General features: G+C 37.0%; 1 protein-coding gene across 1 annotated transcript in view; it reads right to left on the bottom strand.

Annotated features, from left to right (window-relative positions):
* Nucleotides 1-24,718, bottom strand: part of HPGD (15-hydroxyprostaglandin dehydrogenase) — a 35,390-nt gene that overhangs the window by 10,218 nt on the left and 454 nt on the right. The window contains exons 2-4 of the mRNA XM_006146471.3: nt 24,424-24,547; nt 20,755-20,861; nt 11,099-11,195 (exon numbers count right to left, since the gene is read on the bottom strand). Of these exons, the coding sequence (XP_006146533.1) occupies nt 11,099-11,195; nt 20,755-20,861; nt 24,424-24,547 (328 nt within the window). The remainder of the gene's footprint in view (nt 1-11,098; nt 11,196-20,754; nt 20,862-24,423; nt 24,548-24,718) is intronic.

The following is a 24,718-nucleotide window of genomic DNA, read 5'->3' on the forward strand; positions in this document are numbered from 1 at the left end:
ATGCCCTGTGTGAGTTTAAGCCACCCGGTCTAGGACTTGAACTGCAGTCGACTACATGGGAGTTCAACGACATAGCCATTATGCTAACTGCTGGTCCCAAAACTTTTTTTAGTTAAGGCTATAGGACAAGTACACTCACCAGAGAGACAGAGAGAGACAGAGAAACAGAAATTGAGAAATCACCCCCCAGGGAGAATGGCCACACCGCAATCCCTTCTCCTCCTTTCTCCTCTCGGGATCTTGGAAATGCATGCACACACGCCCAGCGTGAGTTTAAGCCACTGGGTCCAGGACCTGAACTGCAGTCGAATACATGGGAGTCTAACGACATAGCCATCACGCTAACTGCTGGCTCCTGTACCCCTATTTCTGACCCTCTGCCACTTCCCACCCTCCTCACACACTATCTCTGGTGTCTACAGTTGTTTTCCATTCCTTTTCCCCCCACATTTTATGATCAAAAAAATTTCTTAAATAATCTAACTACTTTCAATAGCAAGTTCATCTGGTATGTACGTATCTGTGAATACATGTCTGACTTTAGGCGTGAAACTCTGAGTGGAATGAATATACTACAAGGTACTGCCTAGCTGATGCTATATTGCTTACTATGGTCATTAAATAGGTATTTTTAAAAATATTTTTTAATTTCAAGAAAAGCAGTTTTGAACTGGTAAGGATATTTCTTTGAAACTTAAAGCCTAGAAACAGGTTAGTATTCTGTTCAAATAGTAGGTACATGAACCTATCTACAGCACAAGACAGGACAAAAATTGTTGTTTCTAATATTAGTAAAAATTGTATTCTGAGGCTGGTAATCAGGGTCAATACATAGAATCAAGTGGAATGTGCATGGTATGACTCTGAGGCTATCATTCACTCGATAATTGATGTAAATTGTGTCCCTTCAGGCTCCTATAGTTTATACACTGCACAACTATATGGGATGACTATACGTAGGATGACTAAGCAAAGAGACTGAAAAATAAAACCATTAGAGGTACGAAACAAAATAAGTATTGTATCATGGAAATTAGAGATTGAAGTATTTTAGAAGGCTTAAGGGAGTCGTTGGTCTCAAATGTAGAATCAAATGAGAATCACTATCTTTGATATACGAGCATAGAGCAAAATCAGTCATCTACAAATAATACTTTTTTTGTCTCACCCTTTTCTCCAGCTAATGCTCATTTCTCTTTATAAGAAAAGTCTTGAAAACAGTCAGTATACCCATGGTGTCCACTTTCCTCATCTCTTATTTGCTCCACAATTCACTGTAATCAGGCTTTCATCGACCATACTGGTTGAATAGATCTTATGGAGGTTGCTTAAGAGCAACATTTTGTTAAGGCTAAATCTTTGTTTTCTTCAGCAATAACTAACACAGTTAGTTATGCTCCTCTTAAAAGATGTCCCTTGTAAATGGTTTCCTTCTATTTCATTCTCTCTGGCAGTTTCTTTTCCATGCCCTTTGCTGGCTCCTCCTCCTTGACCAGATCCATAAACATTCTAGAAAACTACAGAGCTGTCCCTGGGTTGCTTCTGTTTTCTATGTTCGATGTACACTCTTTTGCTAGGTAATTTTATCCACTACTATGACACACACTCCTGTGGGTAACTCAATTTTTCTTTCCCTCTCTCTTTCTCTCTCATACACATGACCTCCAGCTAGGACCTCTTACTCTGCCTTAAGCTTTGGGCTATTTATTACTATAGTTCCCAATTGTTTTCTTTCTTTAAAATATAGTGCGTGAGAGGGTTAATAGTGTGGTAGATAAGGAACTAGAATCCCACATGGCTGATTGTGCCCAGAATGCCAAGAGAAGAATGGAGAAGGAATTGCAGCATGGCCATCCTCCCTGGAGGAGTGATTTCTCACTTTCCCTCTCTCTATTTCTCTCTAGTGACTGCCCATGTCATAGGCAAAGACCTAAAAAAACAAAAAACAAAAAATGAAAAAAAAACTGTTTGATAATTCAAAAAGTTCATAACAAATTAATTTCAGAAACACAATTCCATTAAAGATGCAGTATAATAAAATATGTTTTTAAAATAGTAAAATGAAATGTATGTAACCAATGAGAGGACCACCACTTTACCAAAATGTCATCTCTTATTCTATTTAACCATTTAAATATGTCCTTTTATCAAGAAAATAGGACCATCCATGGACTGAGAGAAAATACTTATGAAAGACATTTCCCAAAACACATGAAAATCTTAAGATCCAACAAAAAGGAAACAAACAACTCAATTAGAAAATAGGCAAAAAGCCATTTCACTAGATGGCAGGTAAGCATATGAAAATATGTTCAACATCATATGTCATTAGGGAATTGCCAATTAACATAATGACAGGCGACTATACGTAGATTAGAGTGACCAAAATCCAAATGCTGAAAACACCAAGGGCTAGCAAAGAGGTAGAACAACAGAAACTCTCATTCGTTGCTGGTGGGAATGCAAAAATGGTACAACTACTTTGGAAGGCAGTTTGGTGGTTTCTTACTAAACTAAACCTACTCTCACCATACAATCCAGTAATCATATGCTTTGGCATTTATCCAAAGGAAGTCAAAATGTATGTTCACACAGAAATCTGCATATGGATATCTGTAGCAGCTTTTTTCCTAATTGCTAAACCTTAGAAGCAACCAATATATCCTTCTATGAGTGAATGGTTAAATGAACTGTGGTACACCAGACAATAGAACATTATTTAGCACTGAAAAGAAATGAGTTATCAAACCACGAACAGACAGGGAGGAATCTTAAGTGCATGTTTCTAAGTGAAAGAAGCTAATGTGAAAAAGCTATATACTGCAGCTACACATGATTCTGACAACATGACATCTGGAAAAGAAGACTAAGGAGACAGTAGAAAGATCAATGGTTGCCAGGGTCTGGTGCGAGGAAGCACTGAATAGGCTGAGCACAGAGGATGTTTTAGATTAGTGAAACTATCCTGTATGACACTATAGTGATAGATATGTGTCATTATCTATTTGTTCAAACCTATAGAAAACACAATACTGAGTGAGCTCTAATGTCAACTACGGACTCTGAGTGACAATGATGTGTCAGTGTAAGTTCATTCATTGTAACAAATGCTGAGGAGGATGTCACCAGTGGGGAAGATTTCACCTGTGGGGGCAAAGATGTATGGGAATTCTCTGCCCTTTTTGCTCAATTTTGCTATGAATTAAAAACTGCTCTATGAAATAAAGTGTCTTAAAAACAACATCTTGGCCCAGGCATGGTGATATGCACTGCTCAGACGCCGTTCCCTGCAAGCTGGAATGGCGTGGGAGGACTGCCTTAGGATCCTGATCCAACCTAAAGGCTGAGTGTGGTGGTGTGCGCCTGTCATCCCATCAGGGAAGCTGAGGCAGGAGGATCATAACATAATGAGATCTATTTTAACAAAACAAAACAAAACAAAACAAGACAGGGCTAGTCCCATAGCCTAATGGTTAAGGGAGCTGGATTCCACATGGTCAGCAGTGGTTTGAACCCAATCCTAGCAGCTTGAAAAACACAGCAGGCAAGTATGTGTACATGCCCCAGATCCTGACAGTAGAGAGAAAAGGAGAACACCAGACCAATATTGACAGAATCGAGAAATGGAAGAGAGGGATCACAGTGTGACCACACCCCATTGGGAGGTGCTTTCTCCCCCCATCTCTTTTTCTTTTTTTCTGTATTTCTCTCTGGTGAGTGCATGCTTCCTCAGGCAATTTAAAAACAAACAAACAAAACCCCAATGTCCTTTAAACTAAATTTATTGAGAGGGATTATAGCATGGTGGTTTGGAACTAGTGTCAAGCTGGCTGGGCTCACATCCTGAATCCAGCACTTTGTTTAATAGTATGTTGCTTTTAGAGAAGGAACAGCTATTTGCTGCACTGGTTTTTTCTATGCTCTAGGGCAGGAACTGAATAAAATACTTAATGTGGAGACTGGCACTTAATAACCACTACTATGTGTTACTATTTTGATATAAATAAAAGTAAAACATCTCTTAAGATGTAACATCCCAAATTATTATTTTATCAACTTATTCACCTATTCATTCACACTATAGTTTTTGTTGTGAAATGTATCTTTCACAACAAATTCTACAAATTGTGTACAGTAACCTACATTGGTTTGATTTTTGAACTTTGGCAAACTGTAGAGACTGATGTTAATCCCAACTAAAAGATCTACAGAGGGACCAGCAGATGGTGGAATGGTTACATTGCTGGACTCCCACATAGTCAAACACAGTTCAAGTTCTGGCTGGGTGGCTTAAACTCATGCCGAGTGTGTGTGTGTGTGTGTGTGCGCCCGCACGCCCAAGATGCAGAGGAGAATGAAAGAGAAGGGATTATGGTGTGGCCATCCCCTCTGGGGGATAACTTCTCACTTTCTGTCTCTCTTTCTGGACAGCACACTCACCCTATAGTGAAAACCTCTCTTAAAAAAAAAAAAATTACAGAAGTTCATTCATGTAAGAATGATGCATATAGTTCCTTTTAAGTACAAAGCATAATGAAGTCATGTTTTAAATATACTCAGTTGAAATGTGTAGCTCTAATGGGAGGATGCTAGGTGCAGGGGGAAGATGGAGTTTCATTGGTGGAACAGCAAGATCACTTCAAGGGAATATTGCCAGTTTAATGACTACATGACTAGTTGCTAGAATCAATATGGGTTTTTAAAATCTTGCAGATCAATTCCTAAAAGCACAGTGAAATTATGTTGTCACAGTGTTAATGAATTTAAAAACAAAAACAACAAAGTATTATGACCATGAGAAAGCAGTTTCTATCTTTTATTTTTTTTCTAGAGAGAGAATTTTGCTATAGGGCTGGTCCTAGCAGTGCCTAAAGAGATGTTTTATGGTCTGGTCTGGCTGAGGTGGTGCAGACAGTAGGGCACTACTCTGTGATACTGAAGCCATATGGGAAGACACAGGGTTTGGATCCTGGATCAACCTCTGCATGCTGGGTGCAGCCATGTGCCTATGATCCTGGCTGGCTGGAAGGATGGGGGGAGGATCATTGCATAGGAAGACCATTTTTGGGTCCTTGTTTCTCTCTCTCTCTCTCTCTCTTTTTTCTTGAGAGATATTTTTGCTGATAGGTGCATGTGCTCACTGGAGAGACAGAGAAAGATAAGAAAGTGAGAAATCACCCCCCCTCCGGGGGACAAGCAAATGGTTATGTTGCTGGACACTCTATCTCTTTCTTATGAAAGGAAAGAAAAAAACATGAAATGAGAAGTGTCATCATTAATTTTATGGGAAATCTCTTACTTGCACTTAAAAATGGATATCCTATGTTTTAAAAGCTAAGAATAGTATCTTTCTCTTTCTTTCTTTCTTTCTTTTCTTTCTTTTTTCTTTCTTCCTTTCTTTTTTTGGGGGCATTTTTGCCATAAAATGCATGTGCTCTCTGAAGAGACAGAGAGGAGAAAGTGAGAAACCACACTCAGGGGATGGTCTCACTGCTCTCCCTTCTCCTCCATTTTCCTCTCAAAACTTTGGGCAAACATGATTTTCAAATGGCTGAGTCCGAGACTTAAACTACGCTCGACCATGTGGGAGTTCTGTTCCTTGACCACCACACCACCTGCTGGCCACAAGAATAGTATGCCCACCATCATTTAAGTTTACTTATAGAAACCCCCAAATTTACCAAATCTAATTGGTAGCAGGCTTATTTCTGTCATAACTATAAATTTAGAAAAACATTGAGAGAGAAATTATGCACACACAATAAAGAAGTATTTTCTAAAACCAATCACTATAACACTAAACAACTACCAACTGATGAAATAATTCTATATAGAAAAAAATTTAAATTCCTGAAACTTACATATGTACTAAAGACATAAGAACAAGTAAGAATATATAGAATAAAGAGAGTCATTTAGTAAAACAAAATTTAAATTCCATTTCCACATTAGCTTTTCTATCCTTAATAGTCTTTCTAGTCACATTCATAAGAGCCAATTTTAATCTTTACATCTCTTCGGAGGTAAAAAACTCAAAAAGATTTCATATAAAAACTGAAATATCCTCAGACAGGGCATTTACTTTAAATCCACAAACATATTTGTTTTATTAAATGGGTAGAAACCATGTAAAATAGACTATCTAGAAATGCTATGAAAACTTAAGAAAATAGTGTATCTGAGGATACTGATCTGACATGATAACCTGGAGCTCAGCAGCTGTGCTAAAGAACAATCTAAATCACTCACATTTTCCTTTTTTTTTTTTTTTTAAGAAAGGTTTGTCTTTAGTACATATAGGGCGCGTGTGCTCACCAGAGAGACAGAGAGAGACAGAGAGAGACAGAGAGACTAAAAGCGAGAAATCACCCCCCAGGGGGTATGGCCATGCTGCAATCCTTTCTCCTCCATTCTTTTCTCGGGATCTTGGGCATGCACGCACACGTGCCCAGCATGAGTCTAAGCCACCGGGGCCAGGACTCGAACTGAAGTCAACTACATGGGAGTTCAGTGATATAGCCATTACACTAACTGCTGGTACCTCACATTCTCTTTATAACCAAAAAAGAAACTAACTAACCATGGATCTGTTTTTATTGTTTTTTTGTTTGTTTGTTTGTTTTTTTAGATAAGACCTCCCTGTACTGCCATCCTTCTGTCTCAGTCTCACAAATACCTAGGACTACAAACATATATCACTATGCCTGGTTTTTAGAGTAGATTAAATTTTAGATAATTAAATTGACCTCTACTGCAGGGACTTGTAAAGTTGAAGATGATTTCACATAGCCAGTTGTTTACCATAATACTTAAAAGTTGACAATTGTTAAATGTGTTAGGAAACCTTCCTTATATCAGGGGTAGTAGTAGTGTTGTAGAAAAAACAGACACAGAGAGATGCAAACAGCACTCCAGAGAGAAAAGGGAGAACCCTTTATCTCTTTATATACTAGTGGGCATGGAGAAGTTAACACTCTGAGTCTCTGACCCTGGCTGAGAGTTGAGCACAATCTTTTATGGGTGAATTGGGGAGAGGCAGTTTCAGCATGCTTTGAGTGTCCTACCAGGATAGAGGCTCAGTGTTTGCACTAATGCAGAGCTGGCAGAGAAGCAGGTTTTCATCCTGTCCAAGGCCACCAGCCACTCAATAGTTCAAGAGGGACAGCTTGCTTGTGGGTAAACAGAAAGCCCAGGCATCTATCAGTCCTGGGTTGTTTCAAGGTTATTTACAAGAACCGGGTTGCTCCACATCAGTAGTGTAGTGTGTGGTACCATGGTATTTTCTTACTTTGGCCTGAAGATGAAGGAAATGATCAATGGTTTATTTCACCTAAAATTTCTAGTCTGTTGTGATATTCTAGTTCAACTATTATTCTCCAGGATGTTGTAGTCCCAAAGCCTTGTGATTTAAATATCCTGTTTCTGTTTAAATAGTCTATACCATCACAATTAGTTAGTCCTGCCATCTTGAGAAGGAATATTGATATATAGCTCTTGGGGTAAATTTTAATTTTTTTTTTTTACTTTCAAATATCCAGTTCTTTTCTGCAAATGCTCCACATACTTTTTATGAACTTGAATCTATTATTTAAAGTGGTAATTTTATCACTTCTTCCTTAATAAACACTAACTATAAGCTAAATGTATTATTTCAGATGAAACTTACAGTGAGAGTGGGTATGTCACTGAGTTGTTATTTAAAACATATCTATGATTTTCAATGACCTTCTTGAGTCTCTAATGTTTTAAATCCTGAGGAAGACCTTCATGGAGTCTCTCACAAAATGCCACTGGGTGACTTGTTTCTGAAGCACAGAAAATGTCTCTAGTGAGCACCAAGATCTTATTGTTCAGCAGACAGGCAGGTGGGAGCAGTTTGGGTAGGTCGATTGCTTTTCCTATGACAATTACTTTCCTTTTCCCACAGTCTGAAGCAACTGAACATTTAAGAAAGACATTTGACTCTTCTGAGATGTATTAGGGCAGCGTGGTTGTTTATCTATTGGCACTAAACCAGACCTCATTCTTCTGTTGTTCCTTCTAACTTTTTAAAAATAGCTAAGGATGCATACAATAAAATGCATGCACATTTGTATATTATGTTTATAAACAAAAACTTGTATAGAAGAGCCCACGTGGTCAACAATGATCAGAACTTCTGGAGTTCTATACTGGAGCACGCCCATCCCTCAGTGTGCTGAGGAATCACTGTCCACTTCAACTACTCTTGTTTGTTAAAACTATTAATTGCATTTGCTACTCTGCCTGCGTCAGTGGTCATTACTCATTAACTTCTCTGCTCAAACCAGTATGTCAACTTAAGGTTTTACTATGACAGTAAACGACTCCACTGAATATATGCAACAGATCATAAAGATAAAACCAGGTTGAGTTACCTAGTACCCACAGCAATTCCTTAGCAGGGTGAAGAGTAGAGGGGAAAAAAGGGAAAAAGGTCTTTGAGGAAGGAAGATTTGGGAAGCACAGCAGAAGCACACATTAGGAGTACTTTGCTTTTGATAATTTTTTGACAGTTGTTGTGGTCCTCTGATCTCTAACTGCTTGCTGACTTAAGGATGTAAAATTGAAAACTAAGGGGTCTTCCTTTATAACTTCTCTCCTTATTATAATACCCTGAATTTTAGCCAAACTAATCTCATTATGGGAATAATGGAGGCTGCAGTGAGTGGATAAAATACAAAGCAATTTATTAGAACATTCTTAGTGAAATGAAAACATGTTAGTGAAGGCCTTGGGTGGAGTAAGAGGGAGCAGGGACTGTCCTGATTGGCCTTTGGCAACAAAAAAAGAGTAGAAACAGAGTAGGTATAGAGCCTGACATTTTGATGAGAGAATGCTGAGCACCAACTCTGAAAATGGTGAGGGTAACAAACCAAGCAGAGTAGACAAAAATAAACTTAGGCTTCTTCACCATTTTAAATGGGGTTACCCTACATGGTGAGAGGAAAAACAGAGGGAAAAGCAACTGGGAATGCTAGGATATTCATTTAATTGGAGCAATATTAGAAAGGTCATTTAAAATATAAGCAATCTTCTCATTAAATTTATATCAACTCATTGTTTCACTGCATGAATAAGGATCCATATATAATTCCAAATATTATATCCAAATAAGCAAGACCAGAATTAACACCCAGGGGTGGGTAGTGCAATAAAGCAAGCTCATAGCCAAGAAAGCAAAATAGTCACCAAGTTCCATGCCTAAAATTGCTCTTGTCTATGGTAAGTTTTGATTAGTGACTATAGTAAGCTCCCCTCCAGATGTTTTCAAGATTTTACCATGACTTCAAAAAACAGGTTTTGGTAATCTTAAGCTTTCACTGAAGGTTTAGTACTGCAGCTTTTTTTTGGAGAGGTTTTTGCTATAGGTCACGTGCGCTCTCCAGAAAGACAGGGAAGACAGAGAGACAGAAAGCAAGAAATCAGCCCCCAGGGGGGACGGCTGCATCCTCCATTCTCCTCTTGGGATCTTGGGTGCCCATGCACACACGCCCGGTGTGAGTTTAAACCACCGGGTCTGGGACTCAAACCATGGTTAACTACATGGGAGTCCAGCGACATAGACATTATACCAACTGCTGGTCCCAGTACTGCAGCTTTGAGGTGAAGGCTATTCTCATGAGATGAGAAGAGATTAGCAAATGTCATTAGTTCATCCAAGTCACAGGATTTTAGTTACTTTTTCTTTTCTTTTAGACTGAAGATATACATGGAGAGAAAAACACCCTTCCAGATAAACTCATAGAAGAGATAGATAATCTAGTGGTTAAGACTAAGGAAACATCTCTCCGGCTCGTTACATGTAAATTCCAGCTCAATGACTTACTGGCTAAATAAGCTTGTTTCAAAGAAGTCACTTGACTAAATTGCTCCAAAAATTCCCATCGGAGGTTTATAGCTACCACTGGGGAATAAGATATCCTCTAGTATTAAATCATATTGTTCAAAATAAAATACGGTTTGGATTGAATGATGGGGCAATGAAGATCAACTGTCCACTAACATCTGAGTCTTTCTTAAGCTCACAACTAGGTTACCTTTTTCAGACTTGTTGGTAATTAGGTGTATCATGAGATGAAGTCTTATTCTGAAATGTGAGGAGAAGTAAGGTTTACGGTTACTGAGTTGGGGTTGCGGGCGTGTTTAAAAGAGTAGCTATTCCCCCACCAATTTTCTCTTTTTGCTAGAGAAGAGGTCCACCCATTTCAGAGTAATCTTGGGAAGCCTGAAGATGACAGAGCTCCTTCCAGCCAGATTCGCCAAATGACTACATATGGAAGAGATTCCCTATGACAACAACCTTGCTCTGGGCTGATATATAAGTAAGGAATGACCTTCTGCCTTATGACATGTTTGGGTTTAATAATCTAACATATTTCAACTACTATCTATACCATACTTAAAAATGATACACTCTGGGACCAGCAATTGGCGTAATGGCTGTGTTGCTGAACTCCCACATAGTCGACTGCAGTTCGAATCTCAGACCCGGTGGCTTAAACTCATGCCGGGCATGTGTGTGTATGTGCCCAAGATCCCAAGAGGAGAATGGAGGAGACGGGATTGCAGTGTGGCCATTCTCCCTGGTGGGTGATATTTTTTGCTTTCTGTTCCTCTGTCTCTCTGTGTTTCTGGCGAGTGCACACGACCTATAGCAAAAACCTCTCCAAAAAAAGAAAAAGAAAAAAAAAGATACACTCATACAAAAATCACATAAGAGCAGAGATAATTTTCCTTTAGCATTTTTTTACCACATGCATAATTGCTTAGGAATCTCATGACAACCTTTGAAAAACAGTAATTTTATATATATATATATATATATATACACACACACACATATATATGTATATGTATATAATTTTTAAAAATAGTATTATAATTTTTACAGGATAATAGAAATAAATACTCATATAATTCATGTTTTTGCTGTCATATAATAAAAAATTTCAGACTATAAAAAAGAAACTGAGTTTGAATTTCAAATGTGAATTGATGAATATACTGTGAAGAGTTATTTTCATGATTCAAATTGCTAATATGAAAATGCTAATATTAAGCTAATAATTGCTCTTACCTGCTAAAGATGACATATTAATAATGATGCCACCTTCTCCTCCATTTTGCTTACTCATGTAATCCAAGCCAAGATAGGTTCCACTGATAACAGAAACCTAATCCAGAGGCATAAATGGGAAAAGCAACATTGCCGTTATTCTTAATCACAGAGTCACACGTCGATGTTTTTGTTACTATTCCAGACACCTAGGGATTATTTCTACAAATATAATCAATGAAAGGCTTTGGAAGCGCTTTCTAAAATGCGTTAATCTAGTCATTGACCCTGGATTCTCTTTTGTTTGCTTAACAATTGTGGAGCTTAGCATTTCTCTGCAAATCATCACTTCACTCTGTTGCCCAATATGAAATTATACGCTACAGGTTGTATTCCAATAGTCTTTTGTCACTCTCATTCAATCCTCAGCATGTCCAAGAATTCTAAATAATCTTTTGGTTTTCTAAATATTTGATGCAAAATTTGTTTACTCTTCTTAGCACATGGCTTGCATGTCTAAATATTCCACATTCATCTGCTCTCTTGGATCATGATTATCTACACAGTTTTCATTTTCTCCTTTTTTCTCTCTAGTAAGAATTCTATTTTGCTTTCATGTCTACTTTTTCTCTATGTAATACAGAGGAAGATGACTTGATCAATCTAATTCTATCATTTTCTTTGCCAGTAACTGATTTAGGAGCTGGCTTGTGACCTAGCTCTAGAAGTGAGACTGGAGGGGCAATCTACTGGAGGTAGGGGGCTGGAAACAGGATGCAATTTAGCAATGTTTGATGCACTTAACAAAACAGGAAGTTACAGTACCCTCTTTACATGACTTTGTATGGATTTGCTGACTGGAACAAGTGCCATAGTGCTAGCATCTTGAAGATGAAACTAACATAAATATGGATGACGGGTTGGGACAAAGAAATGTGGTATTATCTGTTGAAGATATTTTATAGTTTTATCAACTGTATTAGGCAGAGATGTTCACCTGTTGAAATATTCATTTTGTAAGCTAAATAATGTGATTGAATGTAGAAAAAAATGAAATAAAAAAATGTGAAAAAAAAAGTATGGTTGATTGGTGAGAGGAAATGACACTGGGAACTGATGACATCACTGATCTGCAACATCAAGCAATCCTTAATTGTGGTGTGAAAGAACCCAACTGTTATATCCTGTTTGTGGAGGAGATTCTGTCACTTGAGCATATGGTCTTTATTAACTCTACCATATAGTTGTATTCAATACTGCTAACAGATATCCTTTTGACAGTTTACTGCTTTGCTACTTATCTCTATGGGTAGGCGCTATTCCTGACTTTATTCTAACATTTAAGAATTCACCACTACCGAAAACAACCTGAGAGATAAAACTGATATTTAAAAATTTACTTTCCTTTTAGATTAAAAACTCTTCTCCTTTCCAGCTCAGGATCTAAAAACTTAAAATTCTCTTTTGGCAGCTTAATTCCTACTGTTTTTCATGCTTTGCAATACTACAAAGAAGATGACACAATAGGTGATGAATCTGAAACTGAGAGCATATATCAGTATTTATCTTTTTATCTTAAAATGTCCTTTTGGAGTTTTGCCTTTATATTTCTTTCTTTCTTTTTAATTGTTTGTTAATCTTTAATTGCCAGAGAGTAAATGTGCTTACCAGAGAGAAACAAAGAGATGGAGAAAGCATCTCCTCAAAGGGGTATGGTAATGCCACAATCCCTTCTCCATTTCTCCATACTGTTGGAATATGAACACACATGCATATGTGCCCAGTATGTCTCTCAAGCTTCTGGGGTTGTGATTTGAACTGTGGTTAGCCGTGGGATCTGGTTCCTTTCACCATTAGGCTATGGACCTGGCCTGAAGTATTCTTGACAAGCATTCAGAGTTGCCTCTCTTACCTAATAGCATTGAATAATTCTGGAACAAAACAGTGAACTGAAGATTCCACTCACTTAAGCCATGTATCAGTTTGGTATTAAGAAGGCTTAGAGCGAATGAGTAAAACCTCCCCATGATTCCTTTGAAAAAGGAAAAATGAAACATGAATTGTTTATATAAGAAGGAAAAATGTAGATGTCTGAAATTACTGAAGTCAGTTAGATTCTGGTAGTTTCTGCCCAAGTCTCCAGCATGTCTGAACAGAATTTTGGTTTATGCTTATTGGCACTCTGCTGTTATTCTCAGGTATTTACAGTTTTGCTGACATGCTGCATTTGTGTTTTCAACATCTCTAATATGTAGCCAGAAAGAAAATTTGGAGATGTTCAGGCTTTCATTTTAGTGTTTTTGAAAAGTGACGTTTATTTCTAGATCTTTAGAGGAAGAAGGCAAGGGATTATTTTTCTCATCTATTATAAGGTTAAGAAGTGAGTAACTTTTCAAACAAAAGGGCTCACAGGGAAAATCTATAAGAGTCACCTCACCTACAAGACAATGGCTAATGATTTGGCTAGGCTTAAATGATATTCCTTGCCTCTTCTCCTCTTTATCCCAGATCATAACTACATTATAGGAACTGTTAAAAAAACCCACAGAATGAAATGTTTTCTGTTAATAGTCTAAATTGTTTTTGTTTAAACAATGTTTATATGTCTTATAGATTGGGCTATTATAATATCAAGCATTTAGGAAAAAAATTACAGACATTTCTAGATACAAATACTGAAATCTATATATTATGATAGCCCATTATGTGAAAGTGGTTAAGAGTTCACACTTGTCCTGCATAGAAAATTCTAATTTAGCATAGTCAGAAAATTTTTTAAAAATCAGTTATTAACAAAATAATCTGATTAATGCACATCTACTCAATATTTTTGGTTCTAAAGATACAATGTTCATATGTAGTACTTAAATTATAATTGTGTATATTCCAAATCTTAAATTATTTTTTCACAAATTAAAGCATTCTATAACTTAAGGTCACTCTCATGAATTCTTCTACATTGGAATAGGTCCATAGTAATAAAGATAAAAGGACAAATGGTAATAGCCTACCTCACTTTAACTCTTCTTATCAGACATAATGTCATTCTACAACACACACATACACACACACATAAACATTATTACTGAATTTCTAACCTGTTACTTATTAATTTCCCCTCTCTCATCTGTATCCACTCTTTAGTTCCTCTTAGTTTATTTATGGTGTTTGCACTACACAGTAATTTTTGTAAAAATCTGGCATATAAAGTATTCTACTTGACTTTTTAAGTTCCTTATATTTTCTCCATTTCAGTTGCCAAGGGATACTAATATAGCTGACTATTTCTTCCAAAATTCCTTTCTATTCTCTATTTTTAATGTTCAAAAATATTCAATTTTTACTTGTCTTTAGGGATAAATATTATTGTCTTCTCCCTTACTGGAACTACTCACAATTTTACACATTCTGTCTTATGATACATAGTTCAACTGGATCTTTCAATATTAAGGAGTAGCAATGGCAGACAATAGTTACTAATTTCATTTGTAATCAGCATCCTTCAGAGGGGAGAAAAGGGAGCACATTTAACAGTAATGTCCTATTCATTTTCTCTTCTCTTCATTAAAGGTAAAATAAGACAGAAGAATCCACCTCATACAAACGAGATAGTGAAAAAAAACTAAGTTTTGGTACTCCATAGGAAAAAATGTAATTATTGAATAAATAAAATGTAGTGGCACTGAATGTGCTGAATTCTTATCATAAATTATGGTTTATTTAAGTTTAACAATCTTTACAGGACTGTTATGAGAAGCTAAATTTTCTCATATTCACAAACAGGACAATTGAAGGTCAGAAAAATAAAATGACAGTTCACAAATTATAGATTCAGGACTGAATTCTAATTTTGAATAATTATGAATGCATACCTTTTCTAGCACAAATCTTTAGACAGATATGTGTGTATTTCAGAAAAGGAAAAGAACCTGCTGATCTATTTTGTTTCACTTTTATTTGAATATGCCAAGGGATTTAATCTCTACTGGCTATATGTGTAAATTAAATTATAAATCCCACTTCAATGAGAATGAATTATTTAGGTTTATTAAAGCTTCAGAAAGTTAAAGGAAGAGCATTACATAATTACCTTATCAATACCCAAAGTTACGTCTAACTGTGCCCAATTGCCAGAGTCACCTTTGATAGTATTACAAAGACCCTTTCTTTATTAACATTCCGTGAGCTCTGAGCAGCTCTAAGTAATATTGTGGCTCTTGACTTCAGACTAAGGAGGAATCATAGAATGCCTCAAGGTAAACAAAAGACTGGGAAGAAGTTTGTGTGGAAAGGGGGGAGATCAGCAGCACAAAGAATAAGGAAGGGGTAAGTTTGGTAAAGAGTAAAAGTGGAAGGACGGATGTCACCATCTGGCAGCACTGATACATTAGGAAATGATCTAAGCATTGTTCTAAGACACTGAAAGGAACACTCGTGCATGCAAAATATACATGATGGCAGTTTACCCAATAAATGTTAATTAACATCTACTCTGGAAGACCAAAACAATAGTTTTCTGCATTGAAAGAACTTGTTCATTTGCAAAAATTATTCACATATACACGTTATTCTATGAAAGTTGAAAAACTAGTAAGCTCTATGGGAATAGCATAAATATGTAGTCTATAATTTCAGAAGTCAACAAAAGTGGTGAAATCTTTTGACTGAGTGGTTACTTTCTGACATAGATAATAACCTGAAAAAACATGCAAAAGAACAAACATGGAATTGTATTAGACCCAAAGAGGTAAATTACATTCAGGGCAAAGTCTAACAAATAAAAAGATATAAACCATGTGCAAATATTTGCATTTCACTAAAAATGATAATCAAGTTAGAAGGACAATGATTGGTCAGGCTCTAATCTACGCTTGCATTGGGTGTAGGTAGGAAGGCAAGTAAACATTTTTAAGTTATACAGGGTTAAAGAATGTTGGGAACCAGCAGTTGGCATAATGGCTATGTTGCTGGACTCCCACGTAGTCGACTGCGGTTCATGTCCTTGACCCGGTGGCTTAAAACTCACGCCGGGCATGTGTGCATACATGCCCAAGATCCCAAGAGGAGAATGAAGGAGAAGGGATTGCAGCGTGACCATCCCCCATGGGGGGTGATTTATCGCTTTCTGTCTCTATGTCTCTCTCTGTCTGTCTGGCGAGTGCACACGCCCTATAGCAAAAATCTCTCCAAAAAAAAAAAAAAAGAATGTTAATTTAGTTCTCTCTCTGGAAAACTAAATGTCATTAATCCTTGAAGTTAAACTAAAAATTGATATCAACAGAGTCCCAGGCAAGATAAAGGCTGGCTAAATTCCAATGGGGAAGAATCCAGAAGAGTTAGTTGTTAACCGAAGGAGTCACAATAAAATTCCCCTAGTCTTCCAGAATTTCCTATTTGCAGATGATGTAGGTACTTTTCAACTTGGAGCAGTTGCTATTAATACAGATTGCATTAAAAAAAATGCTTTCTCAGCTGGATGAAGACTGATAATTTGAATCCTGTGCCTATGTGATAACTCACCATTTTCATGTTTCTTTATATTAATTTTGACCATTGCACACTGCTTCTGTCAACTGATTTCTCAGAGAAAAGCTATAGCAAGTATCTGCTATGAACACACCTAATATAGGAACTTGTTACCCAGTGACCGTTATCTATAAAAATATGTACGATATTACTGATTTTAATAGTTTTATTAAAAATATTAGTAATGTTAAATGGACATAGCTACTGTACAATTTGTGCCTTTTTAATTGGACAACTTGAGTCAAAAAATTGTTGCTTTATGTAGTTTAGGAAAGTGGTATAAATCCATGAAAACATGTTCTTGGGACCAGCAGTTAGCGTAATGGCCATATCACTGGACTCCCATGTAGTCGACTGTGGTTCGAGTCCTTAACCCAGTGGCTTAAATTCACACTGGGTGCATGTGCATGCGTGTCCAAGATCCCGAGAGGAAAATGGAGGAGAAGGGATTATGGCATGGCCATCCCCCCGGGAGATGATTTCTCACTTTCTGTCTCTCTGTCTCTGTCTTTTCTGGTGAGCACAAGTGCTCTATAGTAAAAACCTCTCCAAAAAATAAAAAAAATTAGGACCAGCAGTTAGCATAATGGCTATGTTGCTGGATTCCCATGTAGTCGACCACGGTTTGAGTCCCGGACTCCGTGGCTTAAACTCATGCCGGGCATGTCTGTGTGCGTGCCCAAGATCCTGAGAGTAGAACGGAGGAGAAGGGATTGTGGTGTGGCCATCCCCCTCTGGGGGGTGATTTCTTGCTTTCTATCTCTCTGTCTCTCTGTGTCTTTCTGGCCAGCACACATGCCCTATAGCAAAAACCTCTCCAAAAAAATAATAATTAAAAAATTTAAAACATGTTCTTAAAAATTCCTACAGTTCCTGGAACCAGAAGAAGGCATAATGGTTATGTCACTGGACTCCCATATAGCTGAGATCTGCACTCAATGGTTTAAAACTCACACCAGGAGCATGTTCATGTATGCCCAAACTCCAGAGAGGAGAATGGAGGAAAAGGGATTGTGGCATGGCCATCCTCCATGGGAGGTAATTTATCACTCTCTCTCTATCTCTTCAGCAAGCACACACTACCTATCACAAAAATATCTTTCACAAAACAAAACAAAACCAAAGTTTCTGCAGTTTTCAATTGGCTGTATATTTATTTATTTTTTGTTTTATATGGCAAGCAAAGGATGTAATGAAGTATGATTCTTAATAAGTCTGGAGTAGACACTGAAGATGAAATAAAAAATATCTGATGTTTTTACCGGCAAAAAAATCAAAGTTATCTAATGAATTAAGAAATTAAAAAAAAAGAAAACAAACCAAAGCATGGTAAATATTAAAATATTAACTAGAAGAGTAAAAATAAATATTAATGGCTTAAATTTACAATAAAAAGAACCCTTTAAAATAAAAAGTGCATGTTCTCTGATGTAATTTTAAAAATAAGATTTCACAATAAGGCATCAGCAAGTGACAAATTTAATATAAAAGATTATTTTCATTTTCAAAATAAAGAAATGAAAAAAGATATAGCTTTTTCATTTTGATAAATGTAAATTTTAAAACATGATAGGGTACCAGTCTTATATCAAGAAATTTATAACAGATTAAAACACCCACAGGCACCAAACAAGGCTATACTTAAAAAAATAAAAGATTAATAAATTATCATTACTAGGAATGTATGATCTGAATATTACAGATTCATAATATATAGAGTCCAAATCTGCAGAATTACAGAAAGAGACAGGCAAACTGATATTTGTCATTTAAGATATGTATACCTTCTGTTCAGAAATTGGCAGACCAAGGAGACAATGGTAAGCCAAAATATAATTGACACCCAAACCAAATATCAACATTATAAGAAAAAATTATAAGCAAATATGACATATAAGTACAGAGAGACAGATACCAAATAAAGTATTAAATAAGATTTATTAAATATGCATATACCATAATAAAGTAAGATTTAGCCAAGAAATGTACAGTCAGAAAATATTTCATTTATTTCACTATATTCCTAGCCTAAAGTAGAAGAAAATCATAGGATTATCTTTTTTTTTTTTTTTTTGGAGATATTTTTGCTATAGGGTGCGTGCATTCACCAGAGAGACAGAGAGAGATAGAAAGACAGAATGTGAGAAATCACCCCCCAGAGGGTATGGCCATGACGCAATTCCTTCTCCTCCATTTTCCTCTCAGGATCTTGGGCACAATGTGAGTTTAAGCCACTAGGTCCAGGACTCGAACCACAATCGACTACATGGGAGTCCAGGGACATAGCCATTACGCCCACTGCTGGTCCCTTTTTTATTCTTTTTTTTTTAAAGAGGTTTTTGCTGTAGGGTGTGCATGCTCACCGAAGAGACAGAGAGAGACACAGAGACAGAAAGTGAAAAATCACCACCCAGGAGGGATTTGCCATGCTGCAATCACTTCTCCTCCAGTCCCTTCTCGGGAGTTTGACCACACATGAAAATGTGCTCAGTGTGAGGTTTATGCTGCCGGGTCTGGGTATTGAACTGCAGTCAACTACATGGGAGTCCAGCAATGTAAACATTATACCATCTGCTGGTCCCTTATAGGATTACCTTAATCAGAAAAAAGCAGTAGTCAGTTCTCTCCAAATATATATATGCAATCAGTATTTCAGAAAGCTTTTAAGAGTGAAACATGAAAGTTTCAAGTTATTTTCAAATAAAATGAACCAGAAACACAGGAGACAAATTTTTAAAAGAACTCTAAGAAGGGCTTTTGTTCTTGATTTAAGGATTTTAAGGCATCTATCAAGTTTGGGGAGCAACACTGTACCCTTTCAAGGTGGGGTTTATACATCCAGTTCTTTTGAAGGGTAGTGTGATTCTCATTACCTCTACCAAGTTGTTATTGCAGTTAAGTAATTACTCATGGGAATTTCAATTTAAGCCAAAAGTTTATTAACAAAGCACTGTCTTCTAGAAACTGTTGATTATTGAAAGAGGAACAAAGAAGAACTCAACATGGTTCCTGTTTTCAAGGAGTTTATAATCTCTTAGGAGGTTATCATGAAGTAGGAGGCCACTCCCTGTACGTTTATACACACACACATTAGTCACATTGTACTTTAAAATCTACTGCCTTGCAAGATTAGTAGGAATGACCTTATCAAGGTCAGGGTGACCCATGTACGGCTCATCTGACATTTTGTTTTAGCTAGGGTTTGGATTTTTTAAACCCCAATAACTTATGTCAAGGATGTTAATAAAATGAGATGTTCAACAAATTGTGATAAAATGGAAAAAAAGAAACAGAACTTTTTTTCTTAATTCTACATCTAATAATAATAGTTTAAGTAAAAACTAAGCAAGCATTGAACATTGTAGAAACTACACACACATATGTAGACACGCATGTACATACAAACACACTCACTGACTCTCAGGATGAACATCTCGTCAATTCCAAGGTTCAATTATCATTCTAACCTTGTGATCTGTTATATTCCTGGCATTTAATTAAGATTCGTTTTTAAAATAAGTTAAATCAGGAGTTGGCATGCTTTTTTGTAAAAGACCGGGTAGTAAATATTTCAGGCATCGTGTGCCATAGGATCTCTGTCACAACTATTCAACTCTGCTGTTTGGCATGAAAGTAGTGATCGACAATAGGAAAATGAAGACCGTCACTGTGTTCCACTAAAACTTCATAGATACTGAAATACAGATTTCATATATTCATATATTTCATATTAGTCTTCTCGTGACTTTTTCAGCCATTTAAAAATGTGAAAACCATTTTTAACTTGTAGGTCATACAATAACAAATGGTCGGTCATTTTGTGCCCTGGATCATAGTTTACCAACCCATGAGTTAAGCAATCAGTTATAGTTTTTTTTCCCACGTTTCATTTTAATGTTTTAAGACAAATTAATTTTCATAACTAAAGCCCTCAGATGTTTTTCTATTTATAAAAGAAGATGCTTTTTTTCCTAGCTTTCTGTAACTTCCCTTTTCTATCTTGAAGCTTCAATATTTTTTTGCACCAAAATAACCTCAAATAAGTTCATCTTCCCATGAACTTCTGAGGTACCCTAGAATATGAACTTTTTTTTCTTTATAAACATGTCATTGAATAATTATAGGCAATAAACATGAATAAGATAGCTTACCAAATTAATTTGCAGGGTTTTTTCCCAGTTTTTCTCATTATTCACTCCAGCATTGTTGACCAAAATGTCCAATCTTCCAAAGTGGTCTACAACTTTCCTAAAAGTATCTAAGAAAAAAATATTATAGATATTTTCCTATTTTGCATATACACATTTTAATCATAACCTATGCCATGACATGAATTTTTATTTATTTATTTATTTATCCTCATTGTGAAGAGTACACCTATAGGTTGTGCTTTAATTCCTTGTGGTTCTCCATGTGTGATGTGAGGACCAGCAGCATTGATCAGCATTACCTGGGAACTTGTTAGAAATGCAGAATTCTGCAGACAATGCAGACCTACTGAAGCAGAATCTAAACTTTTGTGTCTCCTGAAATGATTTTTATGCACATTAAAGTTCTATAACAGTAACTGAATGGAGTAAAAACTGAGCACCTTAAGCTAAGACCTCTTTCAAGTCAGTTTGACCAACTAGCATCTCTTTTTGCCTTAAGAAGTTATAGGAGCATGGTGGCTTTGTCTATGACAAACTTTCTTCATGATAAGCCACATTATGCTCATAAAGTGCTACATTAACATGAGTCTTGTGTATCCAGTTCCATTATGATCATTTCAGCAAGCTTTTATATTCTAGTAGGCAAAAGTCTATTTTTCGTCAGTTGATTTTATTCGATTATTGAAACTTTAATGTTTACTGATTCACCTTTTTTTCAATTTTTTACTATTACACTACTTCATATTAGTAGTCTATATAATATTGTATTCAGCTAGTGCAAAGTTTTCACGAGTTTTGAGGTTTGACTGCTACTCATTACATTGTCCAAGCACATGTCCAGTTCTTGCAAACCCTTTAAAGAGCAGCCCAAACTGGATTGTACCATTTTAGTATTGAGCAACTCATTATTCTACAAAGCAGCCTTTTACATAGTTTTATCTATGTATACTGTTTCCCTTGGCCTTTTACTATTTGTTCTAGTCGTAACATTTGAGGCAAAGGTAAAAATTGTGTTTTTTCTTCTATGTGACAGAAATGTATTCTCAGATCTCCAATCAACATGTGAATTCTTTAAAATAGGTAGATGAGGGAACCAGTAGTTAGCATAATGGCTATGTCGCTGGACTCCCACATAGTTGACCGCAGTTCGAGTCCCGGACCCAGTGGCTTAAACTCACACCAGGCGTGTGTGCATGCGTGCCCAAGATCCCAAGAGGAGAATGGAGGAGAAGGGATTGCGGTGTGACCATCCCCCCTGGGGGTGATATCTTGCTTTCTGTCTCTATGTCTCTCTCTGTCTGTCTAGCAAGTGCATGTGCCCTATAGCGAAAACCTCTCAAAAAAAAAAAAAATAGGTAGATGAATGCAAACTTTATTTGAATTGAAACAAGTTCATAGAATTATTAACAACAACCAGACATATTGGGGAAGACATAGATTAATCAGTTCCTAAATGGATAAATTAAGTTAATCACTAAAAACATGTGTATTCTTTACACTCATTGCACTGGAATGGAAAACAACAATAACAAAATAAAAACTGTTTACTTTTTCGGGGAATTTTTAAACTGTTTCTTAAGATATCAAATTGGTTCCAGAAAAGATCTTCTGGGTAAGTATTTTCTTTCCTTCTATCCTAAGTATGATCTGCTCTTCATAACTTCACAGAACAGCCCTGTGTTATGGGAAATGAGGTTGGGAAATGTGTATGTCTAACTGCTTCTTTAATATTCTTTCTTCATTCTGATCTCTACCATGCTCCTTATACTTAGAGCTCAGTGACATATCATACACTATCTTCCTTCTTCCTTCCAAAATTTTTTTATTCATTTTTCATTTCATGAGTGAGAGAGACAGCATCCTCAACAGGTCTTGACATCACCAGCTTCAGCCAGCCCTAGGGCATGGGAACACGAATGTGGGTGTACTCAGAGGTCTCAGATGCCAATCCAGGACCTTCCCATGTGGGTCAGCCACACAGAGTACTGCATTTTACCACGGTGTCATCATCCGGCCCTCACCTTCTTCTTTCCACATCCCACTGAACTCTGGGGTTCATGCAATTTACATCTAGCTCTTGCAGGCGTTTATACACGTTGGCACTCCATAATTCACCTAAACTCTCCATGCTTCCATTTGCTCACTTATAAAGTGAGTTACATGTAGATCATCTCCAAAAAACCTTTTTACCATTGCATTTTTTTATTTAAATTTCAATGTGTTTAAACAATCTAAAAAGTTGTAGGCAACATTAAATCCTGAACTGAAAGATTAGTGCCATGATTTCCTTAGATGTGAATAAATGCTGATGCCCAGACCTTGTGGATTTCTCATGACCAACATGCCTTCTCCTGGTCACTCATTATGTGTCTGAGCTTCCTTCTCCATAATCATTTATCCTTATGGAATGTGTTTACGGCTGAGGTACTAATTTTAAATACTGGCAAGCAAAACATTGAAGTGTCATGTGAGACTACATTAAGTTGAGACAGAAATGGCTTCTGGATTATCTATACAGTTTCTTAGCCCATCTGTATGGATGCTGGGATTTGACAGAATATTAGCCTTCATCTGAAATATCATGTGCAATCAACAAAATTATCCTCTGGCAAAATGTGTTCACTAGACTATCTTCATAGATCTGCTCTAATCTAATCTATGCTATAGGTCCTTACTCATATTTTCGGATTTCAATGACGTAATTTCCTTTAAAACAATTTCTCTTATCTGCAGGTACACTCCTTCCTAACCCACCCGTCCATTTTCACCCTGTTACATAATATTCCCTCATTTTAAGGGAAATTCGCCCCTCAGTATCACTTTAAGAACAGAAGCCCCAGAATTAATTTCATGAAACTTTTCTGACCCCTTTATTTAAAATGTGCCTAACAATTTACTTAATCTCTTTGAATCAAACTTTGTGAAATACAAACCTTTCATTTTTCCCCAGGGTGGGGAGGGAGTGATTTTTCATGCAAATTTATAGGGCCTCTATACCACCAAAACTATTTATTACCTATGCCAATATTGCCCCTGAATTTTCACAAGTAGGTTGGTGTATTTTAAGTGAGTAGACATAAAAAGGAAAGCATTGGGGAAAGGCTGATAGAGATTTTCCTTCTAGAATTCTAATGCTATGCAGTTATTATTTTAAGGCAACATCTCCCTGGGGAAAAACTAGACGGCTAAAGCCATCAAGTGCTTCTGTGACGGCGATCCTCAAATTCGTGCTCTACTATGTTGAAAAGAAAACCATTGCCACATTTGATTGTCACTGGACTCTGTGCCTTCCAGCTTGCTGGGTAAGGCTGCTTACCATTGTCCCTTAGCCCACTTAACGTGTCCAAGTTCATCTGCAATTTCAATCATTTAATAATTACTTAGCAGCACTGTCTTTGAATACACGAAAGCATTTTGATTACACTATGTGCTGCCAGATGACTAAAATAAAACGATTTCTCAAGCAGTCTTGCCTTCCTTTAGTTTTTATGGAGATTGGGTTGCCAGTAGGAAACATAACAGTCCAAGCTATCTCTTGGCGCGCAGAAGCAACTGCTCTCCAGAAGGCAGCCAGCTGGCTGCTCCCGTCCCTGGCTCTTTGGCCTGGCTGCCTTCAGGTTATTGCCTGTGCAGGGCGTGCTCTGCCAGGATAGATTCCCCCCGTCTCACCTCTCAGTTGTTCCTGATCAGCCACATCGCACTGGATGAACAGGGTCTTCTGAGGTTCAAACTGCTCATCCAGGGCAGCTTTACACTTTACACCTGCTTCCAGATTCCAATCCACCAGCGCTACCTGCAGACAAAAGGAGAGGAATCTAGGTCCCGAGAAGCTCACAACACAGGCAAACAATAAGTCGGTCACACAACACTCCCCTCTGGGACCTGAAATGCAACAATTAAAGTTCGAGTTCCCTCCCAGCCGCTGTCGAGGTCTGCCCAGGGCCTCAGCAGCGGCTGGGAGGGT

This window comes from Tupaia chinensis, unplaced genomic scaffold, assembly GCF_000334495.1.
Source record: "Tupaia chinensis unplaced genomic scaffold, TupChi_1.0 Scaffold000179_1, whole genome shotgun sequence".
Lineage (NCBI taxonomy): Eukaryota > Metazoa > Chordata > Mammalia > Scandentia > Tupaiidae > Tupaia > Tupaia belangeri.